Genomic DNA, 20,029 nt, shown 5'->3' on the forward strand with positions numbered 1-20,029 from the left:
AAACATCTGTAAATGTTCCCTGGACCTTTAAATGGTCGCTCAGGCTGGTTCAGTAGGTTAGACAATCATGGGGAAGATTGCTGACTTGACAGTTGTCCAGAAGACACAAGGAGGGTACGTCACAAAAGGTTGTTGCTAAAAAAGCTGGCTGTTCACAGAGTGCTGTATCCAAGTATATTAATGGAACGTTATGTGGAAGGAAAAAGTGTGGTATAAAAAGGTGCACAAGCAACAGGGATAACCACAGCCTCGAGAGGATTGTGAAGCAAAGGCGATTCAAGAGGGGAGATTCACAAGGCGTGGGCTACGGCTGGTGTCAGTGCTTCAAGAGCCACCACACACAGACGTATCCAGGACACGGGCTACAACTGTCCGATTCCTTGTGTCAAGCCACTAAAGCAGAGACAACCTCAGAAGCGTCTTGCCTGCACAAGGAGAAAAAGAACTGGACTGTTGCTCAGTGGTTCAAAGTCCTCTTTTCGGGTGAAAGTAAATTTTGCATTTAATTTGGAAATCGAGGTCCCAGAGTCTGGAGGAAAAGTGGAGAGGCACAGAATCCAAGTTGCATTAGGTCCCGTGTGAAGTTACCACAGTCGGCCCTCAAACCTCTTTGGAATTGGCATTACGTACTAGTTGCAGTCATGTGCTCTGCTCTATGCACACTACAAATCCCATAGTCCCTAGTATGTTTTGGGAGTGAGCAAGAGAGGATGGCTACGTTCCTACACACAGTGGGACAGGAAGGTAAATCACAGCAGCAAAAAAAAAAAAATGGGGGAAGGAATTTGGAGATGGCTGGGAGCTTATAGAAAGTACTTTTTAAAGCTAAGGCCTCATGTATGCTGCCGCTGATAAACAGACGTTTAGGCTGCATTCACACCTGAGCGTCGGTCGTTTTTGCCGGTGTTTTGTCGCGAGTATTCATGCTTATTTGCACGTTTGCATACAGCGTCGTCCGACGTTTTTGTACTTCGACGTTTTTTATTTTAGCCAATAAGAAAAATGATCATCTTTTCATCACTTGTTGCTATGTTGGTAGATTTTTTTTAATCTTCTGCCTGGGTGAAATGTTCTATTGATTAAAGCGACGAAACGCCCGTAGCAAACGCTCGTTGTCGCGCAAGTCGCTTGAATCAAGCGTTTCCATTACTTTCTATGGGAAATGGAAACGCTCAAAAACGACCAAACCGCCCAATACGCGCGACAAAAAAGGGTCCGGAACTTGTTTGAGCTTCAGGCGTTCTGCGTCAGGCGTATTGGCGTGCAGATGTGAACCATCTCCATAGGGAATAATGTATTTTTTCCCCTCTAGCGTATTTGAGCGTCACGCTTCAGGCGACAAAACGCTCAGGTATGAATGCAGGAGCAGTTGGGTGTTTTTTTTCAGCTGCCCCTGAACTCTCCTCTGTTATCTTATCAGTACATCATGTACACTGGGTCGTTTCTAGGCAGTTGCATCTAAGGCCCTTTTCACACTACAAAATAAATACGTTTTAATAATCCGTTTTAAAATCCGTCAGATAATGTTAAAAAACGGAAGTTATACGTCCTTTATAAAATATCATTAAAGTCTATGGGATTTTTTTATGTTCCGTAAAGATCCGTAATAGTCCGTTATAACATACGGACGTTAGTTATAACGGAATATGTGACGGGTCTTGCACTATTTTTTGTCAATTTTTTGTCCGTTGCAAGTAACGGATATATTAACGTCCGTTATATTTTAACATTGAAGTCTATGGCACATGGACGTTAGTAAATATCTCCGTAAATGTCCGTTATGTTAACGGACGTTAATTTTACTGAGCATGGATATTCAGGGGAACCCCGCCGTCAATTTAAAACAAAAATGACGTGCGGTTCCCGGTAAATATCCATAACCAGACCCTTCAGGTCTGGTATGGATATTCAGGGGAACCCCGCCGTCAATTTAAAACAAAAGTGACGTGCGGTTCCCGGTAAATATCCATAACCAGACCCTTCAGGTCTGGTATGGATATTCAGGGGAACCCCGCCGTCAATTTAAAACAAAAATGACGTGCGGTTCCCCCTAAATATCCATAACCAGACCCATTATCCGAGCACGTTGACCTGGCCGGCCGCAGAAAAGAGGGGGGGACAGAGTGCGGCCCCCCCTCTCTCCTGAACCGCACCAGGCCACATGCCCTCAACATGGGGAGGATGTCCCCATGTTGATGGGGACAAGGGTCTCATCCCCACAACCCTTGCCCGGTGGTTGTGGGGGTATGCGGGCGGGAGGTTTATCAGAATCTGGAAGACCCCTTTAACAAAGGGGACCCCCAGATCCTGACCCCCCCCCCCTGTGTGAAATGGTAATGGGGTACACTGTACCTCTACCATTTCACGAAGGAAGTAAAAAGTATTGTAAAAAAAAACACACTGACACAAAAGAATAAAGTCCTTTATTAAAAAAAAACAAAAAACTCCAGCGCTGAAAAATCCACTCGTTCCCGGCTTCCTGCGTTGTCCTGATCCAGCGACGGGTGCGGGTGATCTCCTGTGATGAGAAGATCCAGCGTCGGGTGATCTCCGCTCCAGCGATGTGAAGATCCATCCATCCGGCGCAGCAGCATCCCGGACCTCCTCTCACCGCTGGGCACAGCCCAGCGAATGAGCGGCTGAAGCTGTGACATTTCTTATATAGAGGAGGCAGAGCCACCCGTCACGTGACCCTGCCCCCTCTGACGTACCTCTGCTACGTCACTGGGGAAGACCAAGAAGAGGAAAGGTCTTTCCTCTTCTTGGTCTTCCCCAGTGATGTAGCAGAGGTACGTCATAGGGGGCAGGGTCACGTGACGGTTGGCTCTGCCTCCTCTATATAAGAAATGTCACAGCTTCAGCCGCTCATTCGCTGGGCTGTGCCCAGCGGTGAGAGGAGGTCCGGGATGCTGCTGCGCCGGATGGATGGATCTTCACATCGCCGGAGCGGAGATCACCCGACGCTGGATCTTCTCATCGCGGGAGATCACCCGCACCCGTCGCTGGATCAGGACAACGCAGGAAGCCGGGAACGAGTGGATTTTTCAGCGCTGGAGTTTTTTTTTTTTTTTTTATAAAGGACTTTATTCTTTTGTGTCAGTGTGTTTTTTTTACAATACTTTTTACTTCCTTCGTGAAATGGTAGAGGTACAGTGTACCCCATTACCATTTCACACAGGGGGGGGGGGTCAGGATCTGGGGGTCCCCTTTGTTAAAGGGGTCTTCCAGATTCTGATAAACCTCCCGCCCGCATACCCCCACAACCACCGGGCAAGGGTTGTGGGGATGAGACCCTTGTCCCCATCAACATGGGGACATCCTCCCCATGTTGAGGGCATGTGGCCTGGTGCGGTTCAGGAGAGAGGGGGGGCCGCACTCTGTCCCCCCCTCTTTTCTGCGGTCGGCCAGGTCAACGTGCTCGGATAATGGGTCTGGTTATGGATATTTAGGGGGAACCGCACGTCATTTTTGTTTTAAATTGACGGCGGGGTTCCCCTGAATATCCATACCAGACCTGAAGGGTCTGGTTATGGATATTTAGGGGGAACCGCACGTCATTTTTGTTTTAAATTGACGGCGGGGTTCCCCTGAATATCCATACGACTTCTGGAGCTGGACTTCAAGAAAGGGTGAAATGTTTTTTTATTAACGGACGTTAGAAAGGAATGATATAACGGATGTATACGGATATATACGGATAAACATTATCCGTTTTCAATAAAGGAAGAATGGTAAAATATTTATCCGTATGTATCCGTTATTAAATCCGTTAATAAACGTCCGTTAATAGGTGTAATACGGATATTATAAAACGGACATACAATCCATAGTGTGAAAGAAGCCTAAAAGCATTTTTTGGAAAGCAAAAAAATGTGTTCAGTACAGATGTTCAAAGGCATTTGAAACTGCCTGTAGCTTGTAAATGCGGTAGCTCGCGTTTAGCCACGTTTCCTTTACAGGCGTTTTTAATGAAGATACATTTTTGACTATTTGAAAGAAAAAATGCAAACGCAGCATGTAAACACGGCAAAATGGACGTTTTTAAACGTAGTTTGCGATCTGTCAAGTTAAATCGCTCAGGGGAGGTTGTAAAATGTCCTGTGTACATTAATCCTAAGAATACATGTTTGAATAGAATTTTTTTTTTTTTTTTTTTTTTTTTACACCAAAGTTTAGTGTCACTTTAGGCTCCATTCACATCTAGGCGGACGAAATCGCGGCGTTTTGTCCCGCGAATTGCGGTGGCAAGTAGTGGCGTTTTGTACCGCGATTTGCGGTGACAAAACGCCACGATTGTCCGCCTAGATGTGCCCCTAGGATGTGCCCCTCTATGGAGCTGGTCCCCGAACGCCGAAAGCCGCCTGAAAAAAAGGTCCGGGACCTTTTTTCAGGCGACAGGCGTGGAGATGTGAACCATCTCCATAGAGGGCAATGTGTTTCCAGCCCTCTGGCGGCAGCGGCGTCACACTACAGGCGACAAAACGCCTAGGTGTGAATGGGGACTTAAAGTGGTTGTAAACCCTTTTTTACAACCTTATGCTACAGGTAAGCCTATAGTAAGGTTTTCCTGTAGCTAACCAAAATATCTCCTATACCTACACGTTTCGGAGATATCCCCTGTCCCCTGCATGTGCCGATGTCATCGACACATGCGCACTGGGGCTAACTGAAGCAATGGCACCTGTGTGCTGTTGCTGCAGTCTCCGTGCCGCCATCGCGGCTCTAGCCAATCACAGCGCCGGAGCCACGATACCCGGAAGTAACTTCGGGACATGTCAGCGGCCAGTGGGGGAGACGACGACCGCCGCAGGGGCTATGCATACTTACTCATTATACCTTTTTCTTGCAGGGTTTTTCTTTTTTCCTTTTTTTAACAAGGGTTTACTTCCTCTTTAACCAAGTCTTTAACTAAGTCTCCATGGACAATTTTCAAACGAACGCTGTGAAACCATTTGCGAAAGTTAAACAGAACTTAATGTTGAGGTATAATTTTCTAGCAATGTTGTATTTTTTTTGTTCATAGAAATCAAAGAACATATAATTAGTTTGATATACCTTGTCTGTGATTTCAGTAGCACTGCTGTTAGCTAATTGTGTTTTTGTTATCCACAGTAAAGCAACACAGTATAAGTCTACTGATTGTATTGCTCTGTAATTAGAGGGGAGGAATCAGACACCAATAAACTGGCAGAGCTGTTGGCACTGAGATTGACAGTGTGAAAAGTATCTCATTATTGACTCCAGCTTTCCCATCAGAAACTCAGCTTTGAAAGAAGAATTGAGCCGTGGAAGCCGTGGAAAAAAAAAAGAAAAAGGGAAGGATTAGTCACCGGTATTGCCTGTGGTTTGCCTTCAACTGATCCTTACCCTTTACTCATTTACCTTGCCTTGTTCTAATCTAAAACCTGAGAAAAGGCTCCCTGTTTGCTGTCTGCAGCAGTTGGACTCCAGTTCCTGGAACCTAAACAAACCCTCAACTCTGGGCTGGATTCAGATACAATGGTGTATCTATCCGCCCGGCGTAACGTTAGGGCGCAAGTTCTGTATTCAGAAACAACTTGCGCCCTTAGTTACGGCGGCGTAACGTATCTGTGTCGGCGTAAGCCCACCTAATTCAAATGTGGATGATGTGGGCGTGTTTTATGTACATTAACTGTGACCCCGCGTATTTTACGTTTATTTTTAAGAACGGCGCATGCTTGAAATTCCGCCGCAAATCGCCATTGCTTTCACCGTGAACGTAAATTACGTCCAGCCCTATTCGCGAACGATTTACGCAAACAACGTAACATTTTCAAAACTTGACGCGGCCATACTTAACATAGGATACGCCTCATATAGCAGGGGTAACTATACGCCGAAAAAAGCCTAACGTAAACAAAGTAAAAAAATGCGCTGGCCGGATGTACGTTTCTGAATCGGCGTATCTAGCTCATTTGCATATTCCTCACGTAAATTTACGAAAGCGCCACCTAGCGGCCAGCGTAAATATGCAGCCTAAGATACGACGGTGTAAGACACTTACGCCGGTCGGATCTTAGGGAAGTCTATGCGTAACTGATTCTATGAATCAGGCGCATAGATACGACCCCGCACACTCAGATACAACGGCGTATCTGGAGATACGCCGTCATATCTTCTCTGTGAATCTACCCCTCTATCTTCAGGTAGCTTCAGAGCTTTTCCAAGACTCCATTTTCAGCTTTTCAAGAAACGACTAATTCAGCTCATAAATGGTTTGGAACAGCTCTGCTTGGCTGCTTTATCTATAAAGACAAACTTGCCTTCTTAAATGGCCTATTGTATTTTCATAAAAGTGAACCCTTGCTGGGGGAAACATGGCATGTGTATACGAGAGGCTTTCTATCTAGCCTTTGTGGGCACATCATTTATGGTAATGGAGGACATAATATTGCCCATCTCTGCTTTAGGGATTTCGATTGGGGAAGAGTTGCGTATGGCTGGGGGTGGGGATTACTGATCCTAAACTTTATTACAGGTAAAATTATTGTTTTAATGGTTCACATAAATACAAATGTATACAGTACACATAAGATAAGACACAAGAAATAATAGAGAGGATCCATTGGTTCACCCAGGGGGGAGTATCAAATATATACCGTACTTCCTGTGGGGCTACACTGTAATCGGGGGGGAAAAAAAGCCCACACTGAGATAAGGTAAAAACTCTTGGGTGTTTTCAAAGGTCCTTGAAGGGTTAAAAGAGGCTCTACATTTTTAGGAATAAGCATGCAGTTTATTAACCCAAAAGAGTAGTGGCCTTGCCCATTCTAAAATTATATTTCAAAATAGAAATAGAATAAATCTGAGCCAAGTACAGTTTCATGCATGTTTGAGCTAAGGGCAGATGGATTCCAAGAAGTAAATGCTACATTAATCATGTGCCCTTACTCAAGATGGCCATGACCAGAAATGCTAGGGGAGTGTTTTCAAAGTGATTTCTCAAGAAAATAAAGCATTAAGAAATCCATTTATAGGGGAGTTTGTAAATCTGTAAAGTTTACTTACACTGGACCCTGCCCCCATCCCCCTGGTCCCACTGACCTGAAGTCCAACAATCGTTTGTTCTGACACATCGGATATCTACTTTACCAGTCAGGGGATTTGAAATTCCAGTGGCTTTCTCTCCTCCTCTTCGCCTGCAGGGACGGGTTACGTGGGTTCTGATCGATTTGGCTCCGACCAATTGGAATGCTCCTAAACGTACCTCCTGACGAGGTATGTTTTGGAGATTAAGCCAAGGGGATTTCTAAGCCAAGCTTTGTGTCTCCAACCTTTATTTTTCTATGAAATCACCTTAAACCCCCCGGCATTTCTGGCTTTGGCCATCTTGAGGACAGATGATTCATGTAGCATATACTTCCTGAAATCCATCTGCCCTTGGGTCAGGCATGCAGGCCAGGAGGGTGTGCTAAAAAGAGAAAATCCCTCCTGAAGACTCAGGGGTGACTGGGACGTATGACATAATTTGCCTAGGCATGGAAACCAGGAAGTAACTGAAGAAATGTATATAAAAGGGTTAAAAACAAGTAAATATGATGTACTTTCCTATCTATTTACTAATGCTAGCAGAAAAAGTATTACAAATAGTAAATGCTGATTGAGAGAGGTTCCACTTTAATTTCAGACTTGGTACAGAATTAAAGTCAGCTATGTGACACACAAAGCACCACCAAGTGTTTTGTCTGATCCTTTGATGCCATACAATGCAATTTCTTACTTTCCCCTAAGTGGATCTTGTGGTTGTAGTTTGTTTTGTTGTATTTATTGGCAACAATGGAACCAAAATCTCCATGTGGGTCAGATATAAATATTTACTAGGGTTGCTAGCCGTCCTAAAAGACAAATAAGGAAGGTCAGCTTTAATGAAGAAAGCTTGTGCACTGGAACAGACAGATTGTGGTGTTTCCTCTTGAGATGGAATTTAAGCTCCTCAATGCAGCAAAAATGTTGGCATTATTTGGCCTTTTTTTTTGGCTGCTGCTACTTAACTTAATTTCAAAATCAAGACACTTCCTCATTGATCATGGATGAAAAATTAGATTGGTACTAGTGTTTGGTTAGTATTATTGGACTTGACACCCTAAAACCTCATACTCGCGATCCAACTTTATGGCCATAATTGTCTGATGGATGCATTGTGTCGGATAATCCGACCTTGTGTATTTTCCATCAGACAATTGTTGGCTGAATTAACAACAACAAAAGTTGGCATGCTCACCAATTGTTGGGCAATAAATCTGTTATGTCGGTTTATCCGATCGTGTGTACGCAAGTCCGTCCAACTAAAATCCAAAGTACAAACACGCATGCTCGGAACCAATGCTAAAGATCAGACAGCAATAGCAGAAGTTGCCCAAAGCAAGGGGTGGTGGTAAAGAGCTGAAAAAACACATGGTTTGGTGAATGTTGGCTGAAAATGTTGTACCATGTGTATGCAGAACAAGTTTGCGGCCAACGCCCTTTGGACCAAAATCCACGGAAAAGTCCGCTGGAAGTCCGATTGTGTGTACGAGGCTAAATTGTTCATCGATCAGTAGATGTTGCACAGATGAAGAGACCTCTGTCCTTCCTTGAGTTGCCCGGGCCTACTGCACTGCAGCTTTAACGTGACCAGCAAAATTGAGGCAGGCGGGTGTTAAAGCGCTAGTAAACCGCATCATTTAAATAAAATAAAAATAATCCCCTGCAAGGCAATGGCATAATGTGCTAGTATGCATCACCAACTTCAAAAAACTACTGTGCTACCACTATAATACGTTTTTTACTTTTGTTGTCTGTAAAGGGCAAAGATTGGCTCTTTTTAACACTGAAATTTTCAAACATTTGGATCGTTATCTATATGTAGCCAGGTGGTCATCCAGTCATTGCTTTGGGACTTTAAATTGACACAATTTGAATGTGTTTTTAGCCTTGTGTAGCTTTATGTTTATGTTGATGATTTTGCTTCTTTTGTCTTTTTTAGGATATCATTACATTAACATTCCAGCAAGATGAAAAAAATGCCTTTATTCAGTAAATCACACAAGAATCCTGCAGAAATTGTGAAAACATTGAAGGATAATATGGTTTTATTAGAGAAGCAGGACAAGAAGACAGAAAAGGTAAAGCATATGTATTTTCTCTTTTTAACCACTTGCTTACTGGACACATATACCCCCTTCCTGCCCAGGCGAAATTTCAGCTTTCGGCACTGCCACACTTTGAATGAAAATTGTGCGACGTGGCTCCCAAACAAAATTGGGTCCTTTTTTCCCCACAAATAGAGCTTTCTTTTGGTGGTATTTGATCACCTCTGCGTTTTTTTTTTTTGTTGCGCTATAAACAAAAAAAGAACGTCAATTTTGGAAAAAAACACAATATTTTTTTACTTTTTGGTATAATAAATATCCCAATTTAAAAAATAAAATAAAAAAAAATCTCAGTTTAGACCGATACGTATTCTTCTACATATTTTTTGGTAAAAAAAAATCGCAATAAGCGTATAGTGATTGGTTTGCGCAAAAGTTATAGCGCCTACAAAATAGGGGATAGAATTAAGATTTTTTTTTATTTACTAGTAATGGCGGTTATCTGCGATATTATGGCGGACACTTTTGACACATTTTTGGGACCATTGACATTTATAAATATCTATAAATATGCACTGATTACTGTATAAATGTGACTGGCAGGGAAGGGATTAACACTAGGGGGCTAGTAAGGGGTTAAATGTGTTCCCTAGAAGTGATTCCTGTGTGGGGGGAGGGGACTGACTGGGGGAGGTGACCGATCTGTGTCCCTATATACAAGGGACACACCATCGGGCTCCTCTCCCTGACAGGACGTGGATCTGTGTGTTTACACACACAGATCCACGTCCTTGGCTGTGTAACGGGCGATCGCGGGTACCCGGCGGACACCGCGGCCGCCAGGCACGCGCATCGGCATCTTAGTGACGCGGCAGGCACGTGCACACACTGGCGCTCGCGCTCCCCCCAGTGGCCGGAGGAGCCGAGGCCGTCAATAGACGGCCTCCCGGACCTGAAGAGCCACCTTGTGGCCGTCATTTTACACTGGCCCAGGCTCCAAGAAGTTAACTATGTGACAAACTCATTTGTTTAAAAAGCAGGGAACCATTAAATATTTCACAGAATATAGGCTTCCTCTGCCCAATGTATAGATGGGACATCGGGTCTGTAGCAACCAATGAAATGTAATTACTTTAACTATCTCTTTATTTCTGTAGCCAAATGTATTTTTAGTATTAGAGTAGGGAACAGTTCCAATCCCTTTCTTGCTGTCATTTCTCAGGGGCCCCAACTAGAGAAACAATCAGGAGCCTGGCATAAAAAGCTCTTATTTACCTTATGTTTGTATTATGATGGAATTATGAGGATGCGTGAGTGGAGTATTGTAGTCTTGAGGCAGAAATAATATATTTGGTTATATGAGCCAGTCTAAGGCTAGTTGCCCACGGGTGTAATAATTTACTGATCTTTACTCAGGAACCTGCTGACAGAGTAGAAAAACTTAATGTAAAGACCTGAGTAATGTTGAGTATAAGCAAGTAAAGGTGTGTAAGCGTGTGTGTGTATGTATGTATGTGTGTGTATATATATATATATATATAATGTGCCAGTGTTGTAATATACTCATTTACAGCGGGGAAGATAATTGTTTGATCCCCTGCAGATGCTGTAAGTTTGCCCACTGGCAAAGAAATGAGGGGGCTATAATTTTTATCATAGGTGTATCTTAAATAGAGATAGCATATCAACCAAATATGCAGAAAGAACACGTGTTACAAATGTTATAAATTGAGTTGCATTTCAGAGAGTAAAAAAGGATTTTATTCCCAAACAGAACATGATTTAGTACTTGGTGGTGAAACCCTTGTTAGCAAGCACAGAGGTCAGACGTTTCTTGCAGTTGGTGACCAGTTTTGCACACATCTCAGGAGGGATTTTGGTCCACTCTTCTTTATAGATCTTTTCTAAATCGTTAAATGTTTTTGCCTGTGAATGAATGAATGAATGAAAAACTTATAAAGCGCGGCGCATGCGAACTGAATCGCTTCTGGGCGCTAGTTGTTCGTGTCTCATGACATCAAAAGAGCAGAGTTTTGATCCGTCTTCTGAAAGTCAGATGGTTTTCCTCCAACCGAATGCTGGTTGGTAAAGCGTTCCATAGTCTAGGACCCTGAAAAGCAAACCTTCTTTCTCCTTTGGACTTGTATTTGGTTTTTGGTACCCTGACCAGATTTTGGTCGGTGGATCGCAGAACGCGATTCGAATTGTGAGGTTCTATCTTGTCGCAAAGATATTGCGGAGCCTTCCCATGGATGCACTTATGTGTCAGGCAGAGTGCTTTAAATGCAATTCTGTCTTTTACTGGCAGCCAGTGAAGGGTTCTCAACGAAGGTGAGATTGATTCCCATTTTTTTTTCCCAGTCACCAGTCTGGCGGCCGTATTCTGAACGACTTGCAGACGGGAGATTTGGTACTTTGGGAGTCCGAGGTACAGGGCGTTAGCATAGTCCAGTCTGGAATTCACGATTGTTCCCACCACGACTGCTACGTCTTCTTTGGGGATAAATGGAATAAGTCTGCGTAGTAGGCGCAACAGATGGTGCGCTCCGCTGACTACTGACCCTATTTGTGCGTCCATTGTCATGAAGGTGTCGAAGATGACCCCGAGACTTTTGACTTTGGAGCTAGGGGTGATGATTTGGCCCAGAATGGGCGGGGGTGTCCAGGTTGTTGCCAGTTGACTCTTTCGGCTGGCGTGAAACATAAGGAGTTCTGTTTTTGAACTGTTGAGTTTAAGATAACTCTTAGTCATCCAGTTTTCTATCAAAGAGAGACATTTCTCTAAACTGAGATGATGATCCTTTTTGTTGCAGATGCGAAAATACAGTTGCGTATCGTCTGCATAAGAGTGATAGAGTAGTTCTTGGCTACTGATAATATCAAAGAGAGGGCGAAGATAGATGTTGAAAAGCACCGGTGACAGGGGGGATCCTTGGGGGACTCCACATGACACCGTGCGCTTTTCCGACGTGAAACAACCCAATTTAACTGTTTGTGATCGGTTTTCAAGAAAGGAAGAAAACCATGGTAAATCACCTTCTGCGACTTCTGCTACCTTGGCTAGTCGCATCAGTAACAGTTTGTGGTCTACCGTGTCAAAGGCTGCGCTTAGGTCCAGCAGAACCAGGAGACAAGATTCTCCTTCGTCTGCGGCCTCGAGGGCATCGTCCCATATTTTGAGTAAGGCCGTTTCTGTCCCGTGTCCGGGACGGAAGCCTGATTGTAATGGATCCAGTAGATTGTGGGTATCTAGATGCTGTTGCAGCTGTTGTACCACTACTTTCTCCATTATCTTGGAGAGAACATTTAGGCCTGTTATGGGACGGCGGTGAGTTGGGTCCTTGGGATCCAGGTTAGGTTTTTTCAAGATGGGCTGGATTGTGCCCTCTTTCAACAGGGATGGCACTGTGCCTTCCTTAAATGACTGGTTTATAAGCTGTGTGATGGGTGGTGCCAGGATGTCGGCACATTCCTTCAGCAGTTTGGTGGGGATGATATCATTGGGCGATGTGCTGTTCCGCAAAGCACCAATGATATTTTTTGTGGTATCGATGGAGATCGGTTCCAGAGTGAACTTTGTTGATTGTAGAGCGTTTCTGTGGGTGTTTTGTGGTTGATTGACGGTGGGGTTGAGGGGGGTATTGTTTTGCATGATGCTTTCCCGGATTCTTTCAATTTTGTTGATGAAGAAATCCGATAGTTCATTGCAGAACTCTTAGGTGTCTGAGTTGGGGACTTCAAGACATCCTGGATTCATGGTCTGGGTGACCATCTTGAAGAGTTCGCGGGGGCGGTTTAGGGCGCTGTTAATCGCCATAGAAAAATGGTGTTTCTTGGCTTTGAAGATTTCTTTATGATATCGTGTTGTTATTGCCTTGTAGATGATGAGGTTATCCTCTGCAGGACTTCTTTTCCAGGCGGCTTCCGCCCTTCTGCGCTCTTGCTTCAGAAGCGACAGCTGGTTGTTGAACCAGCCGGACTTTCTTTTTCGGATGCAGGCTTTGCGTTTCGGTGCTACTAAATCGGCTGACTGTAGCAGGGCTGCGTTTATGGCATCCAGTGTATCTGCGGCTGTTTGATGTGGATGGATTGTTTTGATTCTGTTTCCCAGGGTAGATTTGAAGAGTTCCGAATGAAGCTTCTTCTGAGATCTAGCCCAGTGTATTGTCACCGGCTTGGGTGCTTTTATCACTGGGGGGATTTTGGAGATTATGAAATTAATTGCACGGTGGTCTGTCCATGGCAATGGTTCATTTTCTAAAATGCTTATTTTCAGATTTTGTCTGAAAATTAGGTCGAGTGTGTGACCTGAAGCATGTGTTGGCCCGCATATAAGTTGCTGTAGCCCTAATCCCTCCAGGTGATCAATGCAGGCGTCCGCAATGGGATCCTGTGCGGAGTTGGCCCACAGATTAAAGTCCCCGAGCAGCAAAAGGTGTTTGCTGTTAAGGGTATAAGTGGATATAAACTCCGTTAATGATGGCAAAAACTGCGATTTTGGCCCAGGTGGCCTATAGCAGAGGAGAATGTGAACAGTCTCCTGGGGGGAAGTTTGAAGTTGAAGAGTAAGGGTTTCCATGAATGGAAGAGGATTTTGAAGGGCTGGCTTAGTGATTGTAATGCGATTCTTGTGGATCACCGCCAGGCCTCCTCCTCTTTGCCCTATTCTGTTTTCCGTTATAATGCGATAGTTTTCTGGCACCAATTCTCCGAGAATGGTGTTGCAGTCGTCTGAGAGCCAGCTTTCTGTAATAAAGAGGCAGTCTAGATCGTTTTGTAGTAAGAAATCGTGGATTTCTAATCGGTGTTTTACTGCCGATCTTGTGTTGATCAAAGCACATGATATGTGCTCGAGCTGGGTTAAATAGTTAAAATTTTTGATGGTCGATTGTCGATCGAATCTCAAAAGTTGCTCTATTTTTAAGGCCTTTTTGGTGACGGCTGGTAATGCTGTTGCGAATTGTCTCAGACCCCGAATAGAGTCCGCAGAGTATCGCAGATTAGCCATTGTCGCCAGTCACATTGTCGTCAGTCTTTCCTAATTGCGGCGGCCGCGAATGAGGCCTGGTCTGGCGCGGATGCGGGAAGAGCCGCGAGACGCCGGACGTGATGGGTGGAAGACTGTCCAAGTGAGCCGTCACTCGTTGAGTCTTCTCTCCCAGATTGGTCCAGAGGAAGGCGAAAAAACCCCAGGCGTGCTGTGCCAATCTGCAGCGATCGGGGGAAAAAATTCCTTCCTGACCCCTTAACGGCGATCGGTGCAACCCTGGATCAATTGGCTAGGGGGGTGTGGTGGACCCTGCCTGGCTGCACTATCCCTGGGGAGAGCCGACTCGTTTGAGAGTGTCCTGCTCTCACTATCCCTGGGGTGAGCAGACTAAGATGAGAGCGTCTGCTGCACCGCTGAATCTATATAGCAAGAGTTCCAACTTTATTAGCTGCAAGCTTGTTCTGGATCAGTGAATGAAAAAAATAATGAAGACTCCTGTCTTACCTCCTGTTTCCAACTCCTGGTTTTTAACTCGCACTTTTGATCAAAGAATGCACTTCTGATCAGAGAGTCCACATGTGAAGCCACCATCAACTGGGAGCCAGCTCCTCTGGGAGCTTGTACAGCCACTTTATACTCACCTGTGAAGACCTGTGAACAAACACACACCTGTGAACAATTAAACCCTCCCCTTAATTATCAGAAAGGAAAAAGAAAAAAAAAGCTGTTTAAAAAGTGTCAGAGAAAAAGAGGGGAAAAAAAATCTGCAAGCAGAAGCAAATGATAGCCAAATCCTGGTTTTTAACCTGTCTCTTGGCAACTCGAAGTTTCAGCTCACTCCTTAAATTTTCTATAGGATTAAGGTCTGGAGACTGGCTGGGCCACTCTATGACCTTAATGTGCTTCCTCCTGAGCCACTCCTTTGTTGCCTTGTTGGCATGTTTTGGGTCATTGTCATACTGGAAGACCCATTCACGACTCATCTTCAGTGTTCTGGTTGAGGAAAGAAGGGTCTCATCCAAGATTGTACAATACATAGTCCATTGGCCCCTCAATACAGCAAAGCCGGCCTATACTTTTAGCAGAGAAACAGCCCCAAAGCATAACCTCCGTGTTTGACTGTAGGAATTTTGTTCTTGGGGTCATAGTTGGCATTTTTCTTCCTCCAAACACGGCGAGTCGAGTTAATGCCCAAGAGCTCAATTTTGGGCTCTTCTGACCACAGCACTTTCTTCCAATCCTTCTCTGAATCATTTCGATGTTTATTGGCAAACTTCAGATGGGCCTGTACTTGTGCCTTCTTGATGATGGGAACCTTGTGGGCTCTGCAGGATATCTATCTGTGGCTGTGTATTGTGTTACCAATGGTTTGTTTGGTGACTGTGGTCCCAACTGCCTTGAGATTATCCACAAGATCCTCCCGTGTAGTTTTAGGCTCATCCCTCACTTTTCTCATGATCATCCTCACCCCATGAGGCAAAATCTTATTTTACTCACTGAACTGAAACTCAATTTATAACATTTTGTATCATGTGGGTTTTTTTTTCTGGATTTTTGGTTGATATTCTCTATCATTTAAAATACACCTATGATAAAAATTTATAGACCCTTCATTTCTTTGTAAGTGGGCAAACGTACAAAATCTTCAGGGGATCAAATAATTATTTCCCCCACTGTATGCTTGCGTAAACATGCCATTAGACAAGTTAACACGCAAGTAAATTACTGCACCTAAATGTAATATGTTTTATCTTTGTTTTACTGCTCTAGCAATAAAATGCTATATTGATAATCTTTACTCAGCTGTGTCCCATAGACAACAATGCATTTCACTTTAATAGCTAGATTCACAAAGAGTCACGCCGGCATATCAGTAGATACGCCGGCGTAACTCGGAATCTAAGCCGTCGTATGTTTAAGTGTATTCTCAAACTGAGATGCACTTAAACCTAGCTAAGATACGACGGCCTGCGCCGTCTTACCTTGGCTGTCTAGTTCCGCCGGCCGCTAGGGGCGTGAACGCTGATTTACGCCGATTCACGAACGTACGCTTGCCTGTCGCAGTAAAGATACGCCGTTTACGTAAGGCGTTTTCGGCGTAAAGTTAGTCGAACAAATAGCTGGCCTAGCCAATGTTAAGTATGGCCTGTCGTTCCCGTGTCGAAATTTGAAAAATTAACGTTGTTTGCGTAAATCGTCCGTGAATGGGGCTGGACGTAATTTACGTTCACGTCGAAACCAATACGTCCTTGCGGCGTACTTTGGAGCAATGCACACTGGGATATGCCCACGGACAGCGCATGCACCGTTCGTAAAAAACGTCAATCACGTCGGGTCACGAGTAATTTACATAAAACACGCCCCCTCATCCTCATTTGAATTAGGCGCGCTTACGCCGGCCCATTTACGCTATGCCGCCGTAACTTAGGAGGCAAGTGCTTTGTGAAAACAGCACTTGCATTTTTGACTTACGGCGGCGTAGCGTATATGCGATACGCTACGCCGCCTCAAAAGTGAGCCGTCCTACCTGAATCCAGCTATTAGTCAGTAAAAAACATAGCGTTTTGTACTCCCATGTGCAAGCGACCTTAACGATTATGACTTTTTTTATAACTTTTTTTCAGTACTGCTTCTGATTACTAATGGAAATACATGTCCTCTGGTTCCTAAGACATCTTGCATACTAATGATTTGATTTACTTCTGACATTTGTGTTGGCTTTCTAGTGCTGCTTTTATTGATTACTTATAAAAAGTCATGTCTGTTTTTTTTTATTGAACAGTCATCTTTAAAATATTAGTGTATTAAATGTTTTTTTTTGTGCATGTTTCAGGCATCTGAAGAGGTGTCCAAATCCCTCCAAGCCACAAAGGAAATTTTATGTGGTACAGGAGAGAAGGAGCCTCAGACCGAGACTGTGGCTCAGCTAGCACAGGAGCTCTACAACAGTGGCTTGTTGGTGACATTGATAGCCAACCTGCACCTCATAGACTTTGAGGTATGTATACATTCACCTTGTTACACAATACACCTTTATTGATAGCTTGCAAAATGTCATATCCAGATACACCTAAGGCAACACCCTATGATCTCAGAATTTGTGATTCGGGCTTCAGTCTCTGCCGTTTGAGGAGGGGCCACACACAGGTCCTTATTTTCCATCTTCACAAGTCCATGACTCCATACAAAAAAAGGTTGTTTCTAATTGAATCGGGAGATCACTTTAAGTGCAGATAGTTTAAAGCTCCCCAGCCAAAGAAAAGTAGCAGACTGATAAGACTTTGCTCTGACACTCTGCTCTCTCCTCCTTTTCCGCTACATGACCGTCTATAAATGCAACTCAAATTTTTTTAAATTGGGAGCCGGGTGAAGGTATATACATGGCAGAGTTAACCTTGCTTCAGGTCCCAAAGGGCATATTAGAAACGTTCCCGAATGTGACTTAATTACTTCCTGCCCGCGCTATAGCTGAAAGACGGCTACAGTGAGGGCTTAAGCCTCACACACATGATCGGATTTCCATCTGACAAATCCGTGGAATTTTGTGCGAAGGGCGTTGACCGTGAACTTGTTCTGCATACAGATGGCAAAACATTGTTTGTTGCCAACATACACAAAACTAAGTGGTTTTTAAGCTCTTTAGCGCCACCCTTTGGGCAACTTTTGCTAATGTTGTGCTATGGTAAGCATTGGTTCGGAGCATTCGTGTTTGTACTTTGGATTTTTTTCCGACGGAATAACACAAGATCGGAAAATCCGACAAGACACATGTTGTCGGAATATTTTCAAGCATGCTATCCCACATTTGTTCTCGGAAACTCCGACAATTGTCCGATGCGTACAAACGGTCGGATTATCCGACAAAAGCCCGCCATCACACATCTGCGATCGAGCTGCCTGCAAGCCACCTGTGGTTCGTGGGTGGCGCACTCTGTGATTGCTGAGTCCTTTGGACTCGGCAGATCACATATTCGGGTAAAGGGCCAATCACTGTGGCCCTTTACCACATGATCAGCTGTGTCCAATGACAGCTGATCACAGAATGTAAACACGTGTTCGTTATTGTTTTTTTTTTACTCACGTTGACAGCGCAAGGAAAGAAAAAAAGAGCCAATAACCGGCTTGTGTTAAAAGACATCGACATGGATTATCCGTGCAGTCCCACCAGTGCTGCCAATTAGTCCCCACCAGTGTTGCCATTTAGAGCCCATCAGTGCCTCATCATAAGTGTCACCTGTCAGTGCTGCCTACCAGTGCGCATTTATCATTCAAAGTGTGACAGCGCTGAAAGCTTAAAATTGGCCTGGGCAGGAAGGGGGTAAAAGTGCACAGTTGACATGTAGTTAAAGACCTCTGCGTGTATTTGAAATGCATTCAAAACGCATATTAATGTTAAAGGTTGCTTTAAAGTTCAAGGCCTGTGTGAACTTGGCCTAAGAGAAAGCTGGTAAGTTCAGATGCACTCATAATTAAGAGCTGCTGCACATATTTGTTTTTTAATGGAAGGTCATAGATCTACTTTAATTTTCGTCATTTATTTCTGCCTGGAGTTCAGCTTGCAGGTAGAGCATTTTTACACCCTGAAATCCTGTAAGGTGCACTATAGAAAACATATTACTTGACAATAATCGAAGTGAAAATGAGGTGGTGCTTTACTGCACCGATATTTTTATTCTTCTTGAACGTTGCTTTCAGGGTGATGTAATAGCCACACACTGCTCTGTAACTATTGCTGAATAGAAAATGAACAGCTGTCATAATCCTACCCATCTGCTCATTTGCATTTCTTTAAAATCCAGGTAGGTGTGATTGTGACTATCTCTCTCCTTTTTTTTTTTATTTAATGTTTAATTTCAAATTCATACATGGTTCCAATGATAGCAGTTCGCCCAGAACAAGTGTTATAGATTTCAGAAATTGAATGTCTTTCATACTTCTGTTGTGAATATTGTAAATGAAAAATGGTGGAAATTGTCAGCTGAACAGTTGACGACATCCAATTAAAAACTTTGGGTATTCAGGGAGCCACGGGTGCTGCGGCTGCCAGAATACAATAGCAAGCAGTGGAGATTTCTCCGTCCAGGCTGTCTAGCGTGCGAGGGGAAGCCAACTGATTCCTCCTTTTCAACCTACAAGGCTGAATGTGAGAAATCTAGCAGTGTATGGCTAGCCTAAGTAAACATTGTGTAATGTAAATATGCTTAGTTACTCTAGTAAATCAGCCCCACTGAGGTGGTGGTGTTATTATTATTACCAACACCATTCCTGAAAGTGTAAAGAGGACCTTGATGGCATTAGAAGCTGGAAAGTTTGTAGTCTCAAATTGCTGATGAAACTTCTGTATCACACTTGGGGTTTACCCTGTGACATTAGGGGAATTAAAGTGGAGCTCCACACAAAAGGGGGAGCTCCGCTTCAAGGACTTGTCCCCCGCTTCTCTTGAAGAATTGGCACTTTTGAGGAGCGGGTACCTGATTTTTACAGTTACCCGCTCCCACTTCCACTCGGACCACCAAGGCGATCCGAGTGGAAGTTCCCCTCCCTTTCCCCTACAGTCTTCTGGGACACGTGACCGGTCCCAGAAGACTGCATCCACAATTTATGATGTGCAGTGGGCACCTGGCTGTGAAGCCTCAAGTTTTCACAGCCAGGTGCCCATAATGGGGATGTCAGCGCAGAGGAAAAAAGACAGTGGGTGAAACGGCACACCGCTGGATCGTCACCGCTGAAGTCAGCAGCTACAGTTTTTGTAGCTGCTGAGTTTTATTTTTTTCACAGGAGACTGTTTAGCTGCTTTCTCACTGCAGCCACTTGAACAATAGCGGTAAAGCTTGCTCGTTAGAGCCATGCTTTACTGCTGTTATAGCAGCGCTTTACCGCTGTTATAGCAGTGCTTTAGGGAGGCTATTCAGGTGGTAGTGGGGAGCTTTTAATTCCCAAGAAGGGA

The 20,029-nt window shown here is 44.2% G+C and overlaps 1 protein-coding gene across 4 annotated transcripts in view; it reads left to right on the forward strand.

Annotated features, from left to right (window-relative positions):
• The window catches only part of CAB39L (calcium binding protein 39 like), a 178,448-nt gene that overhangs the window by 75,190 nt on the left and 83,229 nt on the right, over positions 1-20,029 (forward strand). For 3 of the 4 annotated variants that reach the window (XM_040340314.1, XM_040340315.1, XM_040340317.1), the window contains exons 2-3: positions 8,987-9,125; positions 16,916-17,080. In XM_040340314.1, the coding sequence (XP_040196248.1) occupies positions 9,015-9,125; positions 16,916-17,080 (276 nt within the window). In that variant the 5' untranslated portion in view covers positions 8,987-9,014. Of the gene's footprint in view, positions 1-8,986; positions 9,126-16,915; positions 17,081-20,029 lie in introns of those variants that run through there. The other variant, XM_040340316.1, reaches the window with a different exon arrangement.

Source organism: Rana temporaria, chromosome 2, assembly GCF_905171775.1.
Source record: "Rana temporaria chromosome 2, aRanTem1.1, whole genome shotgun sequence".
Taxonomy (NCBI): domain Eukaryota; kingdom Metazoa; phylum Chordata; class Amphibia; order Anura; family Ranidae; genus Rana; species Rana temporaria.